Below are 14,262 nucleotides of genomic sequence, written 5' to 3' on the forward strand. Positions count from 1 at the left end.
TGACGACGATGGACAGAAAGCGACCGGTGTGCTGACAACGGCCCGGACGAACGGGAACCCTTGTGCACCGTTGGTGGGGATGTATAACGGTGCAGGCACTACGGAAAGTGCTCTGGCAGGCCCTCAGGAAGCTAAGAGGCTTTCCTTGTGGCTCAGAGGGTAAAGCATCTGCCTGCAATGCAGGAGACCCGGGTTCGATCCCTGCATTGGGAAGATCCCCTGGAGAAGGGAATGGCAACCCACTCCAGTACTGTTGCCCAGAGAATCCCATGCACAGAGGAGCCTGGCGGGCCACAGTCCGTGGGGTCGCAGGGTCAGACACAACTGAGCACTTTTCAGTACACTCGCTACACAGGCGTTAAACACGGAACTACTACATGGCCCCTCAACTCCTCTCCTAGGCGTGCGCCCAAAACACGTGAGCACAGGGGCCAAGCTGACGCTTACAGACGCGCGTTCACAGCAGCGCTGTGCACCAAAGGTACAAACAGCCCAAACATCCACCCAGGGCTAACAGATGGACAGAACGTGGCACGCACGCGCAGTGGACAATCACGGACGTAAACAGGAAGGAGGCATGGCCACGTGCCACAGCGTGGGTGACGTTGAAAACATCCTGCTGAGAAGCAGACACAAGCAGCCAAAGAACAGGCTGGAAGGGGTCTGCTCCCTGCCCCTGTGGCAGAAAGTCCCATCTTTATCCCTGCACAAGGCCTCATGCGGAGAGCTGACTCACTGGAAAAGACCCTGATGCTGGGAGGGATTGGGGGCAGGAGGAGAAGGGGACGACCGAGGATGAGATGGCTGGATGGCATCATGACTCGATGGACGTGAGTATGAGTGAACCCCGGGAGTGGGTGATGGACAGGGAGGCCTGGCGTGCTGCAATTCATGGGGCTGCAAAGAGTCAGACACAACTGAGCGACTGAATTGAACTGAGATGCAAAAGAAACCTGGGAGAATAGAGTGAACTTAAGAGACGGGAAAGCCGGGTAGCATCCCAGGGATTCTACTGACCCTGGATCTCTCTGAACTTCTCAGGGAACAACGGGTAAGACAGACAGACAAGGTCACGTGCTGGTTTCTGCTGTTCAGTCGCCAAGACACGCTCCACTCTGCGACCCCGTGGACTGCAGCACGTCAGGCTTCCCTCTCTGTCCCTCACCATCTCCCAGGGTTCGCTCAAACTCACGTTCACTGGGTCAGTGATGCCATCCGACCATCTCGTCCTCTGCCATATGACCCATTTATGTAAAACGCCCACAACGGGGCAAGCCCAGGACAGAAGGCAGGCTGGTGGCGGCCGGAGGCTGGGGGAGGGGGGCGCCTCTGGAGGGTGGAGACTTTGGGGGCCGGAAGGCGCGGCGCTGCGCAGGACAGGAAGGCACTGGGAGCCTGAATGGGCGCCTCGACGTGGCCTGTTTTATGGCATGTGAGTTTCACCTCAATTAACTATGCTTTTTTAAGGGAAAACCCCAGTTGGGTATTTTCGAGGAATTCAATAAACCGACTCTTAAACGTCTGGAACAAACGTGTGAGAGCAACTCACATGACCCTAAGAGAGGGTCACAGGGGGAGCCGGCCTCCGGGGAGGGGAGACGCGCGCGGGTGGAGACGGAAGGTTCCGGCCCCACCACCGCCATGCCGGCAGGAGTAAAGCCAAAGCTTCCGCCCGCAGAGTCCAGGCTGGAGGAGCAGGCCCCGAGTCTGGGGCAGAACCTCACGCGAGGCCTGGACAGGAGTGGAGGCGGCCCCGTGGGGGAGGTGCTGGGCAGCAGTGGGCTGGGTGCGGGGCAGCGGGGGGACCTGCCCGAGGTGGGGTGGGGGAGCCTGTGCACAGAGCTAGGCCAGCCAAGGGCCAGCGGGGCTCCTGGAAGGACACAGCTATGCAGCCACCAGGGAGGCCAGCAAGGAGAACGGGCGCCTGGACGCAGGCCCGCAGGCGACGTCCCTGGGGCACCTCTCGGCCCTGCAGGTACCAAGCTCTGAGCCCAGCTCCAGGCGGGAAGGAGCACGCCCCGCAGTGGCCACCTGCAGGACCCCCTCGCTGCACCCGCAGCTGCAGCCTCGCCCCTCGCCGCCTGCAAGGCCTGGGCTTCGCTGCCCACCGCAGGCTCAGGTCAGCCCCGCTGGCTGCCATGAGTCCAGACCAGCGGAGCGAGAAGCAGACCGCCTTTTTGACGCGGTCAGCTGCCCATCTGACAGCCGCTCAGCGCCGCCCGAGAGGACACGCTCACACCCCTTCGTCCTCAGGCTCTCAGGCGAGCACAAGGGGCAGGCAGGGTGCAGACGGCGAAGCCGGAGCAGACCCCAGAGCCGCCCCAGCAGACGCTGTGCAGCCACCACGGGCCTCTGCGGGCAAGGACAGGACCCCTCCAGTCCTCGGCCTGCAGATGCCCCAGGCCATGGAGCCCCGCCAAGCACACCTCACCTCTGTGCTCGCGGGCGATCCGGCGTACTCCTTCCCGGAACTCTGACAGCACCTGCAGGTACGGCATGACCGTGGACTCCAGCTGCAGAGAGAACGTTGGGGTTGCTGTGACTGGTGCCCCATTTGTGAAGGTCAGAGCCTGGCACATGCGCCTCAGGGCGGGGCTGCCAATGGACATGCGAGCCCGTCCAACACGGGGCCCACAGGCGTGGGGGCACCCGCATGGCGGCCCGGGCAGGACAGTAAGAGGGTCCCCCCGCAGTGGCCTGGGCCTGGGGCTCCCAGGGGCCTGGTCTCAGACACCCAGGAGGGAGCGCAGTCCTGGGGGTGGGGCAGCAGGGAGTCCTGGCCCGGGAGGGCTTCACTCACACTGAGGCTGGTCCCAGCTCCTCCGACAGGGAAACCCAGGGGGCTCTCCTCTTCTATGGCCCCGAAGATCTAGGGAAAGAAGCAAGTATGCAGGACGTGCGGCTGAAACGGCAGGCAGGGACCGCGTCTGCGAGGGGTGGGCGGCGGTGCCTGAGGCGGTGCCCTTGGTGGGGGGGCAGTTAGAGACGCAAACCCAGGCTGAGGTGCCCGCGCACCGCGGCAGGATGGGTCCGGTTCCCACTACCCCTCTGGCCCCCAGCCAAGGCCACTGGACCACAGAGCCCCCTGCAGGGACCCCCAGGACTCGTCAGCAGGAGGAAGGCATGCTGAACGAGGCATCGGGGCCGCTGGAAGGGAAGCACTTCTGCTCGTCAAACCCCAGACAGGAGGGACGAAAGCCGAGGCGGAGAGGCTGGGGGCGCAGCTCCTAGGACCACGGGCCCGGCGGGCCCGGCGCGGGCGGGCCCACCTTCAGCATGTGAGTGAGGTAGCCGGCGATGCTCTCCAGCAGGACACGGTGGGGCCTCCTCCGGGCGGCCTTGCGGGCTGCCATGTAGAGGTTGCACTGGCCCACCAGCGCCCGCATCTCCTCCAGGACCGTGCGCGTGTCAATGTTGTCACAGAGCGCCTGGTGAACCGCGGCCTTCTTCTTGTAAAAGCTGGGCGGGGAGAGGAAGGCGGGGCGCCGTCAGAGGTACAGGGACGGGGTCACCGGCTGCCCCCCAACCCCCCGTCAGCAGGCACGATGGGACTGCACGGGCCCGGGGAAAAGGTGCCACCTCACCTCTTGTTCAGCTCCGTTTCCTCATCCTCCCACTTCTCAAACTGAGCGGCTACCTCCACGGGGCTTCGGAGGAGGTCTTTCACATTTAAGAAAAACTCCTGAAGTTAGAAAACCCCATTCAGGAGAATTTCCGAAAAGAGCTGCTCTGGGCACCACCCACCCCCACACACAGCAGGAGGCAGGAAGGGGACTGAAAGGTTTCTCTGCGGGACCAGAGTCCCATCTCAGTTTTGGGGCCCCTTGGGGTGGCCAGCGGGCAGGACTGGATGGGAGGTGCCCACACGGGTGAGACGGGGAACATCGGCAAAGCAGCTGAGCCGCCCCCCAGCTCAGCACCCGCGTCCCCTTCTGTCTGGGAGGAACGAGGCCCTTTCGGGGCCGGGGGGGCCTGGGGCAGGACCTACATTGAGGAGCCGCTCGTACTGCAGCGCCGACTCCATGGTGTTGGCCGAGTAGTCCAGCGTGTCCTTCCACGAGTGCATGAGGAAGGCCAGGCGCAGCTGGCGGGCTGCGGGCAGAAAGGAAAGCCTGAGGCTGCAGCCCAGCTGGCTGCGCCCGCCCAGACAGGGACGCCAGGGCCTCCTTACCTGAGTGCTTCTTCAGGGCGTCTTTAATGGTGATGAAGTTCTTGAGCGACTTGGACATCTTACAGCCCGCGATGGTCAGGTGGCCTGTGTGCAGGAAGTACCTGACCCAGCAGTCATTCTCAAAGTAGGCCTGCGCACACGGGGCGGGAGCAGGGGTCAGGGGCGCCCCACAGGCCCAAGGGGGCACAGAAGGGGGGGACCTCTGTGCTGGGCAGGGCCCTGGCAGGAGGTGACGACGGGTGGGTCCAGGCCTGCGCTGCGAAGGCCAGGCTGCTCATGTGGGAATCAGACCAAACAATCCGATTCACACGCCCCTGACTCAGAGGCCAGGCTCTGCTGGAGAGCACTCGCCGCCCACCCCCGTGCCCGCCCACCCGCCCAGACGGTGGCCGCGGCCCCTACCTCTGACTGCGCCAGCTCGTTGTCATGGTGGGGGAAGCGGAGGTCGAAGCCCCCTCCGTGGATGTCCATCGAGGCTCCCAGGAGCGTGCCCGCCATGGCCGAGCACTCGATGTGCCATCCGGGGCGCCCCTGGGAACCCACATTCGGTGAGCGAGCGCCCCGCCTGGCCTCCATGGCCGTGGCCCCCAGAAGCCGAGCTCCGCGGGAGCAGGGGCTCAAGTCCCACACGTGGAAAGACCCCAGGGGATGGCGAGCTCCGTGAAGGCCGAGGCCGTGTCACTGCCGCACCGCTGCTCCGGCACCCCTCCCCTGGGGCTCTGGGCCACCATGACTGTCGTCACGGGCAACGTCAGAGGGTGGACCCGCCCCAACAGCTCAGGTCAGAGACGGTCGGGATGCAGGGTTCCGAAGCGCTCCAGTCCCATCCCACCGGCCACAGAGGGGAAGACACAGTCCCAGGAAGGGAGGTGATGACCCCACGGCGGGTGGGCCTTGCGGGGACGCGTCCCCACCCCCACCCAGCCACACTCACCTTGCCCCAGGGGCAGGGCCAGGACGGCTCCCCGGGCTTGGAGGCCTTCCAGAGCGCGAAGTCACTGGGGGACCGCTTCTCACTCAGGCGCTCTGCAGAGATGCTCAGGTCGCCTGTGGACGTGGGGAGCGTGGGATCGTCTCAGCCCAGGGACGCGTGAGTTATGCGTTTACTGGACCCCACCCCTTCCCCCCGCTGACCCCACCCCCGCAGCCCCCATGTCAGGATGATGATGGAGTGGAGTGCAGGTGTAAGGAGCTGTTCTTGCGGGCCTGCCTCGGGTGCAGGTGTGAGGGGCTGTTCTCGCGGGCCTGCCTCGGGTGCAGGTGTGAGGGGCTGTTCTCGCGGGCCTGCCTCGGGTGCAGGTGTGAGGGGCTGTTCTCGCGGGCCTGCCTCGGGTGCAGGTGTGAGGGGCTGTTCTCGCGGGCCTGCCCCGGGGATGCCGGCTCGAGTGGGCAGGGTCCTGTACTAACATGCGGTGGCCTCTGGGCCGGATTCTGGGAGGTGTGAGCCAGGCCACTCTGCACAGTGCGCTGGGCCTGGAGGCTGCAAGTCGGGACCCCCGCTGGTCCCCTCAAAAGGGAACCCACCCACAGGAGAGCCCCCAGACCACGTGGACACAGCAACTGCTGTGAACGTAACACCCGCCCTCAGCCCAGCCTGCACGCAGAGTGTGCCCCTGGGGGTCAGGGCTGTGCTAGCTGAGGCACTCAGGCCCGAGAGGGTCTTGCCAGGTCCCTGGTGGAAAACTCCAGAACAGGAGCGACATGGACTCTCACGTCCAGGCTGCAAATGCGGCCACGGCAGGACGAGCCCAGGAGGCAGCACGAGCCCAGGAGGCAGCACGTCAGTGGCCGAGAGAAGAGCTGCAGGGAGGCCCTGCTGGAGCAAGGGGTGGCGCCAGTGCACCAGGCTCTAAACACAGAGCCCCTGGGAGACTCGACAGACCCAGGGAAACACTGCAAGGCGGAGGTGCCGGGACGTGAACGGGACAGGAAAACACTGCAAGGCGGAGGTGCCGGGACGTGAACGACGCGACTGCTGTGGACGTCCTGCCATGCTGACGAGCGGGTCTGTGGAAGGGGAGCCCAGGCGCCCACCGAGCGGGACGCGTGTCCCTCTGGGCCGCACCCCTGTTCTCACCGTGGTCACGTCACCCGGCGTCGGCAGCTTCTCAGACACGTGACCTGACCTGGAGCACCGATCCTCTCTGCCCACCCTTCCCAGGACAGATAACGCACACTGGGGCTTTACATTCTCCGGTATCACACACGTAGCCATGAGAGTTTCCAACTTTATAAACTTAACTTTGAAGGCTTCTAACAGACTCTTCTGTCCCACACGCTCCTGCCCCAGTCTTCACGTGTCCCCAGTGTCCTGGCCTCGTGACACCTGCTCTATGCTCCAGACTCCCTCTGCCCCACTCCAGGGTCACTTCTGGTCCCACATGTGCCCTGTGGTCTGACTGGTCTGCCCAACGACCCCAGCCCACCCAGCGGCTGAGCCTGACACGCCGTTGGATCTTTCCTCCACGTTTCTGCGTCAGCTGCTGTGTCTTTAAAACACGTGGTCCACTGGAGAAGGGAATGGCAAACCACTTCAGTATTCCTGCCTTGAGATCCCCATGAACAGTATGAAAAGGCAAAATGATAGGACACTGAAAGAGCAACTCCCCAGGTTGGTGGGTGCCCCATATGCTACTGGAGATCAGTGGAGAAATAACTCCAGAAAGAATGAAGGGATGGAACCAAAGCAAAAACAACACCCAGTTTTTTATGTGCCTGGTGACGGAAGCAAGGTCCGATGCTGTAAAGAGCAATACTGCATAGGAACCTGGAATGTCAGGTCCATGAATCAGGGCAAATTGGAGGTGGTCAAACAGGAGATGGTAAGAATGAACGTCGACATTCTAGGAATCAGCGAACTAAAATGGACTGGAGTGGGTGAATTAACTCAGATGACCATTATATCTACTACTGTGGGCAAGAATCCCTTACAAGAAATGGAATAGCCATCATAGTCAACAAAAGAGTCCAAAATGCAGTACTTTTGTAATCTCAAAAATGACAGAATGATCTCTGTTCGTTTCTAAGGCAAACCATTCAATATCACGGTAATCCAAGTCTATGCTCCAACCAGTAACACTGAAGAAGCTGAAGTTGAACGGTTCTATGAAGACCTATAAGACCTTTTAGAACTAACACCCAAAAAACATGTCCTGTTCATTATAGGGGACTGGAATCCAAAAGTAGGCAGTCAAGAAACACCTGGAGTAACAGGCAAATTTGGCCTTGGAATGCGGAATGAAGCAGGGCAAAGGCTAATAGAGTTCTGCCAAGAGAACGCATAGCAAACACCCTCTTCCAACAACATAAGAGAAGACTCTACACATGGACATCACCAGATGGCCAACACCGAAATCAGACTGATTATATTATTTGCAGCCAAAGATGGAAAAGCTCTATATAGTCAGCAAAAACAAAACTGGGAACTGACTGTGGCTTAGATCATGAACTCTTTATTGCCAAATTCAGACTTAAATTGAAGAAAATAGGGAATCCCACTAGACCATTCAAGTATGACCTAAATCAAATCCCTTATGATTATACAGTGTAAGAGACATATAGATTTAAGGGACTAGATCTGATACACAGAGTGCCTGATGAACTATGGACGGAGGTGTGTGACATTGTACAGGAGACAGGGATCAAGACCATACCCAAGAAAAAGAAATGAAAAAAAGCAAAATGGCTGTCTGAAGAGGCCTTACAAATAGCTGAGAAAAGAAGAGAAGCGAAAAGCAAAGGAGAAAAGGAAAGATATACCCATTTGAATGCAGAGTTCCGAAGAATAGCAAGGAGAGAAAGCTTCCTCAGTGATCAGTGCAAAGAAATCAAGGAAAACAATAGAATGGGAAAGACTAGAGATCTCAAGAAAATTAGAGGTACCAAGGGAACATTTCATGCAAAGATGGGCACAATAAAGGACAGAAATGGTATGGACCTAACAGAAGCAGAAGATATTAAGAAGAGGTGGCAAGAATACACAGAAGAACTGTACAAAAAAGATCTTCACAACTCAGATAATCACGATGGAGTGATCACCCACCTAGAGCCAGACATCCTGGAATGTGAAGTCAAGTGGGCCTTAGGAAGCATCACTGTAAACAAAGCTAGTGGAGCTGATGGAATTCCAGTGGAGTTATTTTAAATCCTAAAAGACGATGCTATGAAAGTGCTGCACTCAATACGCCAACAAATTTGGAAAATGCAGCAGTGGCCACAGGACTGGAAAAGGTCAGTTTTCATTCCAATCCCAAAGAAAGGCAATGCCAAAGAGTGCTTGAACTACCACACAATTGCACTCATCTCACATGCTAGCAAAGTAATGTTCAAAATTCTCCAAGCCAGGCTTCAGCAATCCATGAACCATGAACTTCCAGATGTTCAAGCTGGTTTTAGAAAAGGCAGAGGAACCAGAGATCAAATTGCCAACATCCACTGGATCATGGAAAAAGCAAGAGAGTTCCAGAAAAACATCTATTTCTGCTTTATTGTCTATGACAAAGCCTTTGACTGTGTGGATTACAATAAACTGTGGAAAATTCTGAAAGAGATGGGAATACCAGACCACCTGACCTGCCTCTTGAGAAACCTGTATGCAGGTCAGGAAGCAACAGTTAGAACTGGACATGGAACAACAGAAGGTTCCAAATTGGGAAAGGAGTACGTCAAGGCTGTATATTGTCACCCTATTTAATTAACTTATATGCAGAGTACATCATGAGAAACGCTGAGCTGGATGAAGCAGAAGCTGGAATCAAGACTGCCGGGAAAAAAAAACCTCAGATATGCAGATGACACCACCCTTATGGCAGAAAGTGAAGAACTACAGAGCCTCTTGATGAAAGTGAAAGAGGAGAGTGGAAAAGTTGGCTTAAAACTCAACATTCAGAAAACGAAGATCATGGCATCTGGTCCCATCACTTCATGGTAAATCGATGGGGAAACAGTGACAGACTTCATTTTTTGGGTCTCCAAAATCACTGCAAATGGTGACTGCAGCCATGAAATTAAAAGACACTCACTCCTTGGAAGGAAAGTTATGACCAACCTAGATAACATATTAAAAAGCGGAGACATTACTTTATCAACAAAGGTCCCTCTAGACAAGGCTATGGTTTTTCCAGTAGTCATGTATTGGTGTGAGAGTTGGACTATGGAGAAAGCTGAGGGCCAAAGAATTGATGCTTTTGAACTGTGGTGTTGGAGAAGACTCTTGAGAGTCCCTTGGACTGCAAGGAGATCCAACCAGTCCATTCTAAAGGAGATCGGTCCTGAGTGTTCATTGGAAGGACTGATGTTGAAGCTGAAACTCCAATCCTTTGGCCACCTGATGCAAAGAGCTGACTCACTGGAGAAGACGCTGATGCTGGGGAAGATTGAAGACGGGAGGAGAAGGGGACGACAAAGGATGAGATGGTTGAATGGCATCACCGACTCAATGGACATGAGTTTGAGTAAACTCTGGGAGTTGGTGATGGACAGGGAGGTCTGGTGTGCTACGGTCCATGGAGACGCAAACAGTCAGACATGACTGAGTGACTGAACGGAACTGAATCTCTCTACAACAGAGCCCTTAAGGAAAAGTCACTGGACCCAACGTATGCCATTGTACAGTCGTACGTTGAGGAAGCTGTAACCTGTACAATGAAGCCGCCCTCGTATCGGGACAAAGACTCCCGAGTCTGTGCAGACTCAGTCAGCAAGCAGGGACCCCCATTCAGTCCTGGACGGTGCTTCCTCCAACTACAAGCCAGAGACTCACACGTCTGCCTGGCTGCAAGTGCAAACAGACAGAAGCAGACACCCGCCAACAACCTTCCAACTGTTCAGCATCGTCTACGATATGTCATACATCCTTACAGCCACACATCCATCAGCATCATGTTTCAAAAGTCTGGACTGGGGTCCAGTCGGAGAAGGCAATGGCACCCGACTCCAGTACTCTTGCCTGGCAAATCCCATGGACGGAGGAGCCTGGCAGGCTGCAGTCCATGGGGTCGCTAAGAGTCGGACACGACTGAGCGACTTCGCTTTCACTTTTCACTTTCATGCATTGGAGAAGGAAATGGCAGCCCACTCCAGTGTTCTTGCCTGGAGAATCCCAGGGACGGGGGGAGCCTGGTGGGCTGCCGTCTATGGGGTCGCACAGAGTCGGACACAACTGAAGCGACTCAGCAGCAGCAGCAGCAGGGCCCAGTACGTACCTAGGCTGCATGCAGCTGACGGTGACATTTAAATGTAAGGACAATAAAATGTCAAAACTGTATCCGTGGTAAAAAAAAAAAGGCAAGATAAACATTTTTATGGCCCCAGTGCCTTCCAGAAACAGTGGCGCCAACAAGCGCGTCTGGTGGTGTGAGAGGGTGAGAGTGGAGAAAACACGAATTAAAGACAGACAGAACCCAGCCTGGTCCAGGAAAGGCCTCGTGTCTCTGTCTGACACGTCTGGGTCAAGGTGGGCGGGGGGGCTGTCTTTACACGTGGGTTACTGTCGCGGGGGCAATGACAAGGCTGTTCCCAGCGGCTGCCCGGCGTCCTCAAGTGTGTTGTCCTGTTGCCAAGCTCTGCCCAAGGGCTCTCATGCAGTCAGTGTGAGTGACCACGGTGGACGACGGCCTATGGTCTAGTACTAAATGCATTCCCTGGTCTAAACGACAGTCTCACACACGCTGCAACTAAGCTATCCTTGAAGCATACCGTGACATAGGACACAACCAACCTCTACACACAGTAACCACAGGCACTCAGAAGTCACTCTTGCTTCTGTCCACTCCCAGAGCCGAGCCTTCAAGATCAGAACGGGCTCTGACTGTGGCCCAAGTCCCCCACCTTGGTTTCCCTGCAGCGACCGTGCAGATAATGACTGCTCGCTCCTGCCCCGGGACAGGGGCTGCCCTGCCCCATCTGGCGTCCGCCCCCAGACTCTTCTAGGGTCTCTAAGTGAACAGCCTGTGTCTCCTGCCTCTCTGGGTGCCCTGCCTGCCTTCTATCAAAGTGCCCTGGGGCTTTCCCTCCCCAGGCTCCCTGCTGCCCCGTGAGGGTGCCGGGGGCTCACTCAGTGGGTCGCCTCTGTGTCCTCTCCACACCCCCGGGCAGGAGTCCAGCCCGGCCCAGCCCGACCCTTGGGGACTCTGGGCACTGAGAAAGCAGGCAGCCCCACCCCGGGCGCCGAGGCCTGTCTGCTCTGCGGGGCCACACGGCGGCTGCTCACTGCTCTGTCCCCTAGGCAACAATGCAGGTCAGGGGTTCCGTATAGAGAGCTTCCAAAGCCCCTCAAGTTGCTAAGGCAGGGTCCCCGTGAGCCTAAGCCCCCACGGCCGTGCAGGGTGAGGCCACGGCTCCCCGGGCTCTGAGCCCAGCCAGCCCGCTTACCTTCCCCCTCGTGCAGGGCTTTCTGATCCCCGACGGCCTCGGGCACCAGCTTTCCATAGCTGTGCCCCTCACTGTTGGCAAACTTGACTGTGTCGAAATACACGGACCCGTTTGAAGCGTAACTGGAACACAAAGCCAGCGGGGAAGGCGTGATGAGCTGCCCGGCCAGCCAGCCTGGGGACGCAGAAGCCATCGGGGTCTGCTCCACGCCCTGTGCAGTGGGCCGGCCAGCAGGCTGTTCCACCACGGCCACCGAGTGGGCCAAACGGGGCTGCGACGAGCGTGGCTGGGCCAGGGGCCGGGACAGGGCTCCCTCACTCCCCAACAGCCCCGCCTGTGCCCCGCCCCCTGCCCGGGTGACTGTCCTGCATGGCACCCTCACCTCTGCCTGCCGGCCCTGACCCCCAGCACCTCGCTGTCTGACTGCATTTGGAAAAGGGCCTTTACAGAGGAGCTCCAGTGAAAACGAGGCCTCCAGGGTGGGCCGTGACCCAGCACAACCGGTGTCCTCATAAGAAGAGGAGCTGGGGGCCCAGGGAGGGACGAGGGGCGCGGGCCCCCACAGGGCTGCTGCGGCTGCGTGGTGGCCCACCCATCGCTCACGTGCCGTGTGGCTCTGAGACGGAAGCATGGGCCACCACCACCCTGGCGGCCCCCCGTGCCTCCCTGCTCCTCTCCAAGCTGGCGGAGGGCCGTGCCCCTGGGCACACCTTCCCGGAGCCTCGAGCTCACCCGTAACCGTTGTCCACGATCTTCTGGACAAAGTCCACGATCTCGGGCACGTACTCACTGACCCGGGTCAGGACATCTGGTGGGAGGACCTGGGGACGAGGCGAGGCCGGCTCCAGAAGCCCCAGCACTGCTGGGCCCCGGTGCCCCGGCCCTCCCCCACGCACCACCCCCACCCCCGCTGTCTTTTCAAACTGAATTTGCACACGCAGTGAAGAGGGTCTGGATCCCGGGAGGACTTTGGTCACGGGGCCCTTGGCCCCAGAGACCGAGGTCACGACCATCCGCGACACTTACGTTCAGGGCTTCCATGTCTTTGTGGAACTCCGCCTCCCAGAATTTGGGCAGTTCGGAGAAAATAGAATTGTCCATCACCTCACTGCCATGCATGGAATCCAGCCAGTCAGAAAGCACATCCTTTGCTTCTTCCAGCAACACCTGAGGGAAAGGAAGCAGGATGTGCACCCGCGTCCAAGCTCCAGGGCCCACAGCGGGTGCAGTCTACGCGCGTCCGTCTCCGCCTCGCGTCCACAGACTCGCCGTGCACAGCCAGCACCCGACCCGGGAGGAGACCCCAGAGCTCCCACGGATGGCCTGGCTGTCCAGAGGCTGGAGCTCTGACCGCGTGCCCGGAGGGTCAGGGTGGGCCTGGGGAGGCCCAACGGTGCGGGAGGGCACGCGGTGTGGTCACCGATGGCCTGGACGCCTGCTCGAGGGGAGGTTCAGAGCAGCGGACGGAGCTGCGCTCCAGAGGCAGGTCTCCATGCCCAGGCCGCCCCGCCGGGCACGTGCCATCAGCTGAAGGCCCCACGTCACGACCACAATGGCACAGCATCGGAGCAAGTCACGTCCTGTCACTGCGGTCCTCATGTCACACCCAGAAACAGCCGTCTGAGACGCGATGAGACAGCATCAGGGCTGCACCCGAGCCCCAGAGGCCCAGCGGACCCGGCGCTCTGCCCTGGAGGATCCAGGGCTTCGGCTCCTTAGCTGGAGCAGAGACGGGTGTGCAGATGGGCAGGTGGTCTGTGCTTCGCTGTTGGGGGCGCAGGCACAGAACAAGGCAGGAGGGAGGGCGCAGGGAGCCTGGAGGGCAGAGGTGGGCGGGAGGGCGGAGGTGGGCGGGAGACTGGAGGGCAGAGGTGGGCGGGGCGGCCCCGGAGCAGCCCCCAGACAGGACAGAGCTACTGGGAAACCTCCCGGGACCCAGCTGGTGCCCACGGCGGGCGGGCAGAGGCGGCAGGGCTCCAGGGAGGCAGGCGCTGTCAGGCTGCGGCTGGAAGTGAGCTCTGGGCCTGCGCCATGTGCAGGGGCAGAAAGCCCACCGCTGCCGGCAGGATCAACACAGAACAAGACACAGAGAGGAAGGAGGTCCCAATCAAACGAATACCTAGATAATTCATGTGTTTCAAAACACAAAATCAAAGGGGAAATAAAACCCTATTGAGCAGTAAAAGAATGTCAACATAGGTAGAAGCAGCAAAAACTCCACGTAGAGAAAACTTTATGGCCTTAAATGCTTAAACCAAAAAATGAGCTCAGCTCCTAAGTGGTGAGACAAAAAGGAACAGGATATACCCAAAGAGAAATGAGCGAAACGGGTGACAGAGACGGGGCAGCGGCTGACGAAACAGGGACTCGGGCTCCAGCTCCGCCTCCCAGTGAAAGCCGCAACCCTGTCCCCACAACAAGTGAAAGGGTGTCACAAAACGGAGAGTCAACCACTCCTGGTGGACCCGTAAGGGAGGATAAAGAGCGTCGCATGATGATAAAGGGGGCGATTCTACACGGAGACACAGCGACCCTCGATACGTAGGCACCTCACATCAGCGCATCAAACCCGGTGGGGCAAACGCCGAGGGAACATCAAGAGAAACAGACGGATCCCGTGTCCCAGCTGCAGACTTCAGTGGGCAGATCCAGAGAATCAGAAGGAATGGCCGAACTCAACACCACCATCGATCAACTGGACGTAACTGACACCTATGAAG

At 58.6% G+C, this 14,262-nt stretch overlaps 1 protein-coding gene across 3 annotated transcripts in view; it reads right to left on the reverse strand.

Annotated features, from left to right (window-relative positions):
- Positions 1-14,262, reverse strand: part of CARS1 (cysteinyl-tRNA synthetase 1) — a 42,973-nt gene that overhangs the window by 4,322 nt on the left and 24,389 nt on the right. For all 3 annotated transcript variants that reach the window (XM_068976527.1, XM_068976526.1, XM_068976528.1), the window contains exons 8-18: positions 12,569-12,709; positions 12,275-12,363; positions 11,543-11,664; positions 5,106-5,218; positions 4,574-4,702; positions 4,172-4,301; positions 3,989-4,092; positions 3,585-3,682; positions 3,270-3,459; positions 2,801-2,869; positions 2,432-2,513 (exon numbers count right to left, since the gene is read on the reverse strand). In XM_068976527.1, the coding sequence (XP_068832628.1) occupies positions 2,432-2,513; positions 2,801-2,869; positions 3,270-3,459; positions 3,585-3,682; positions 3,989-4,092; positions 4,172-4,301; positions 4,574-4,702; positions 5,106-5,218; positions 11,543-11,664; positions 12,275-12,363; positions 12,569-12,709 (1,267 nt within the window). The remainder of the gene's footprint in view (positions 1-2,431; positions 2,514-2,800; positions 2,870-3,269; positions 3,460-3,584; positions 3,683-3,988; positions 4,093-4,171; positions 4,302-4,573; positions 4,703-5,105; positions 5,219-11,542; positions 11,665-12,274; positions 12,364-12,568; positions 12,710-14,262) is intronic.

The sequence above is a fragment of the Capricornis sumatraensis genome, chromosome 8, assembly GCF_032405125.1.
Source record: "Capricornis sumatraensis isolate serow.1 chromosome 8, serow.2, whole genome shotgun sequence".
Lineage (NCBI taxonomy): Eukaryota > Metazoa > Chordata > Mammalia > Artiodactyla > Bovidae > Capricornis > Capricornis sumatraensis.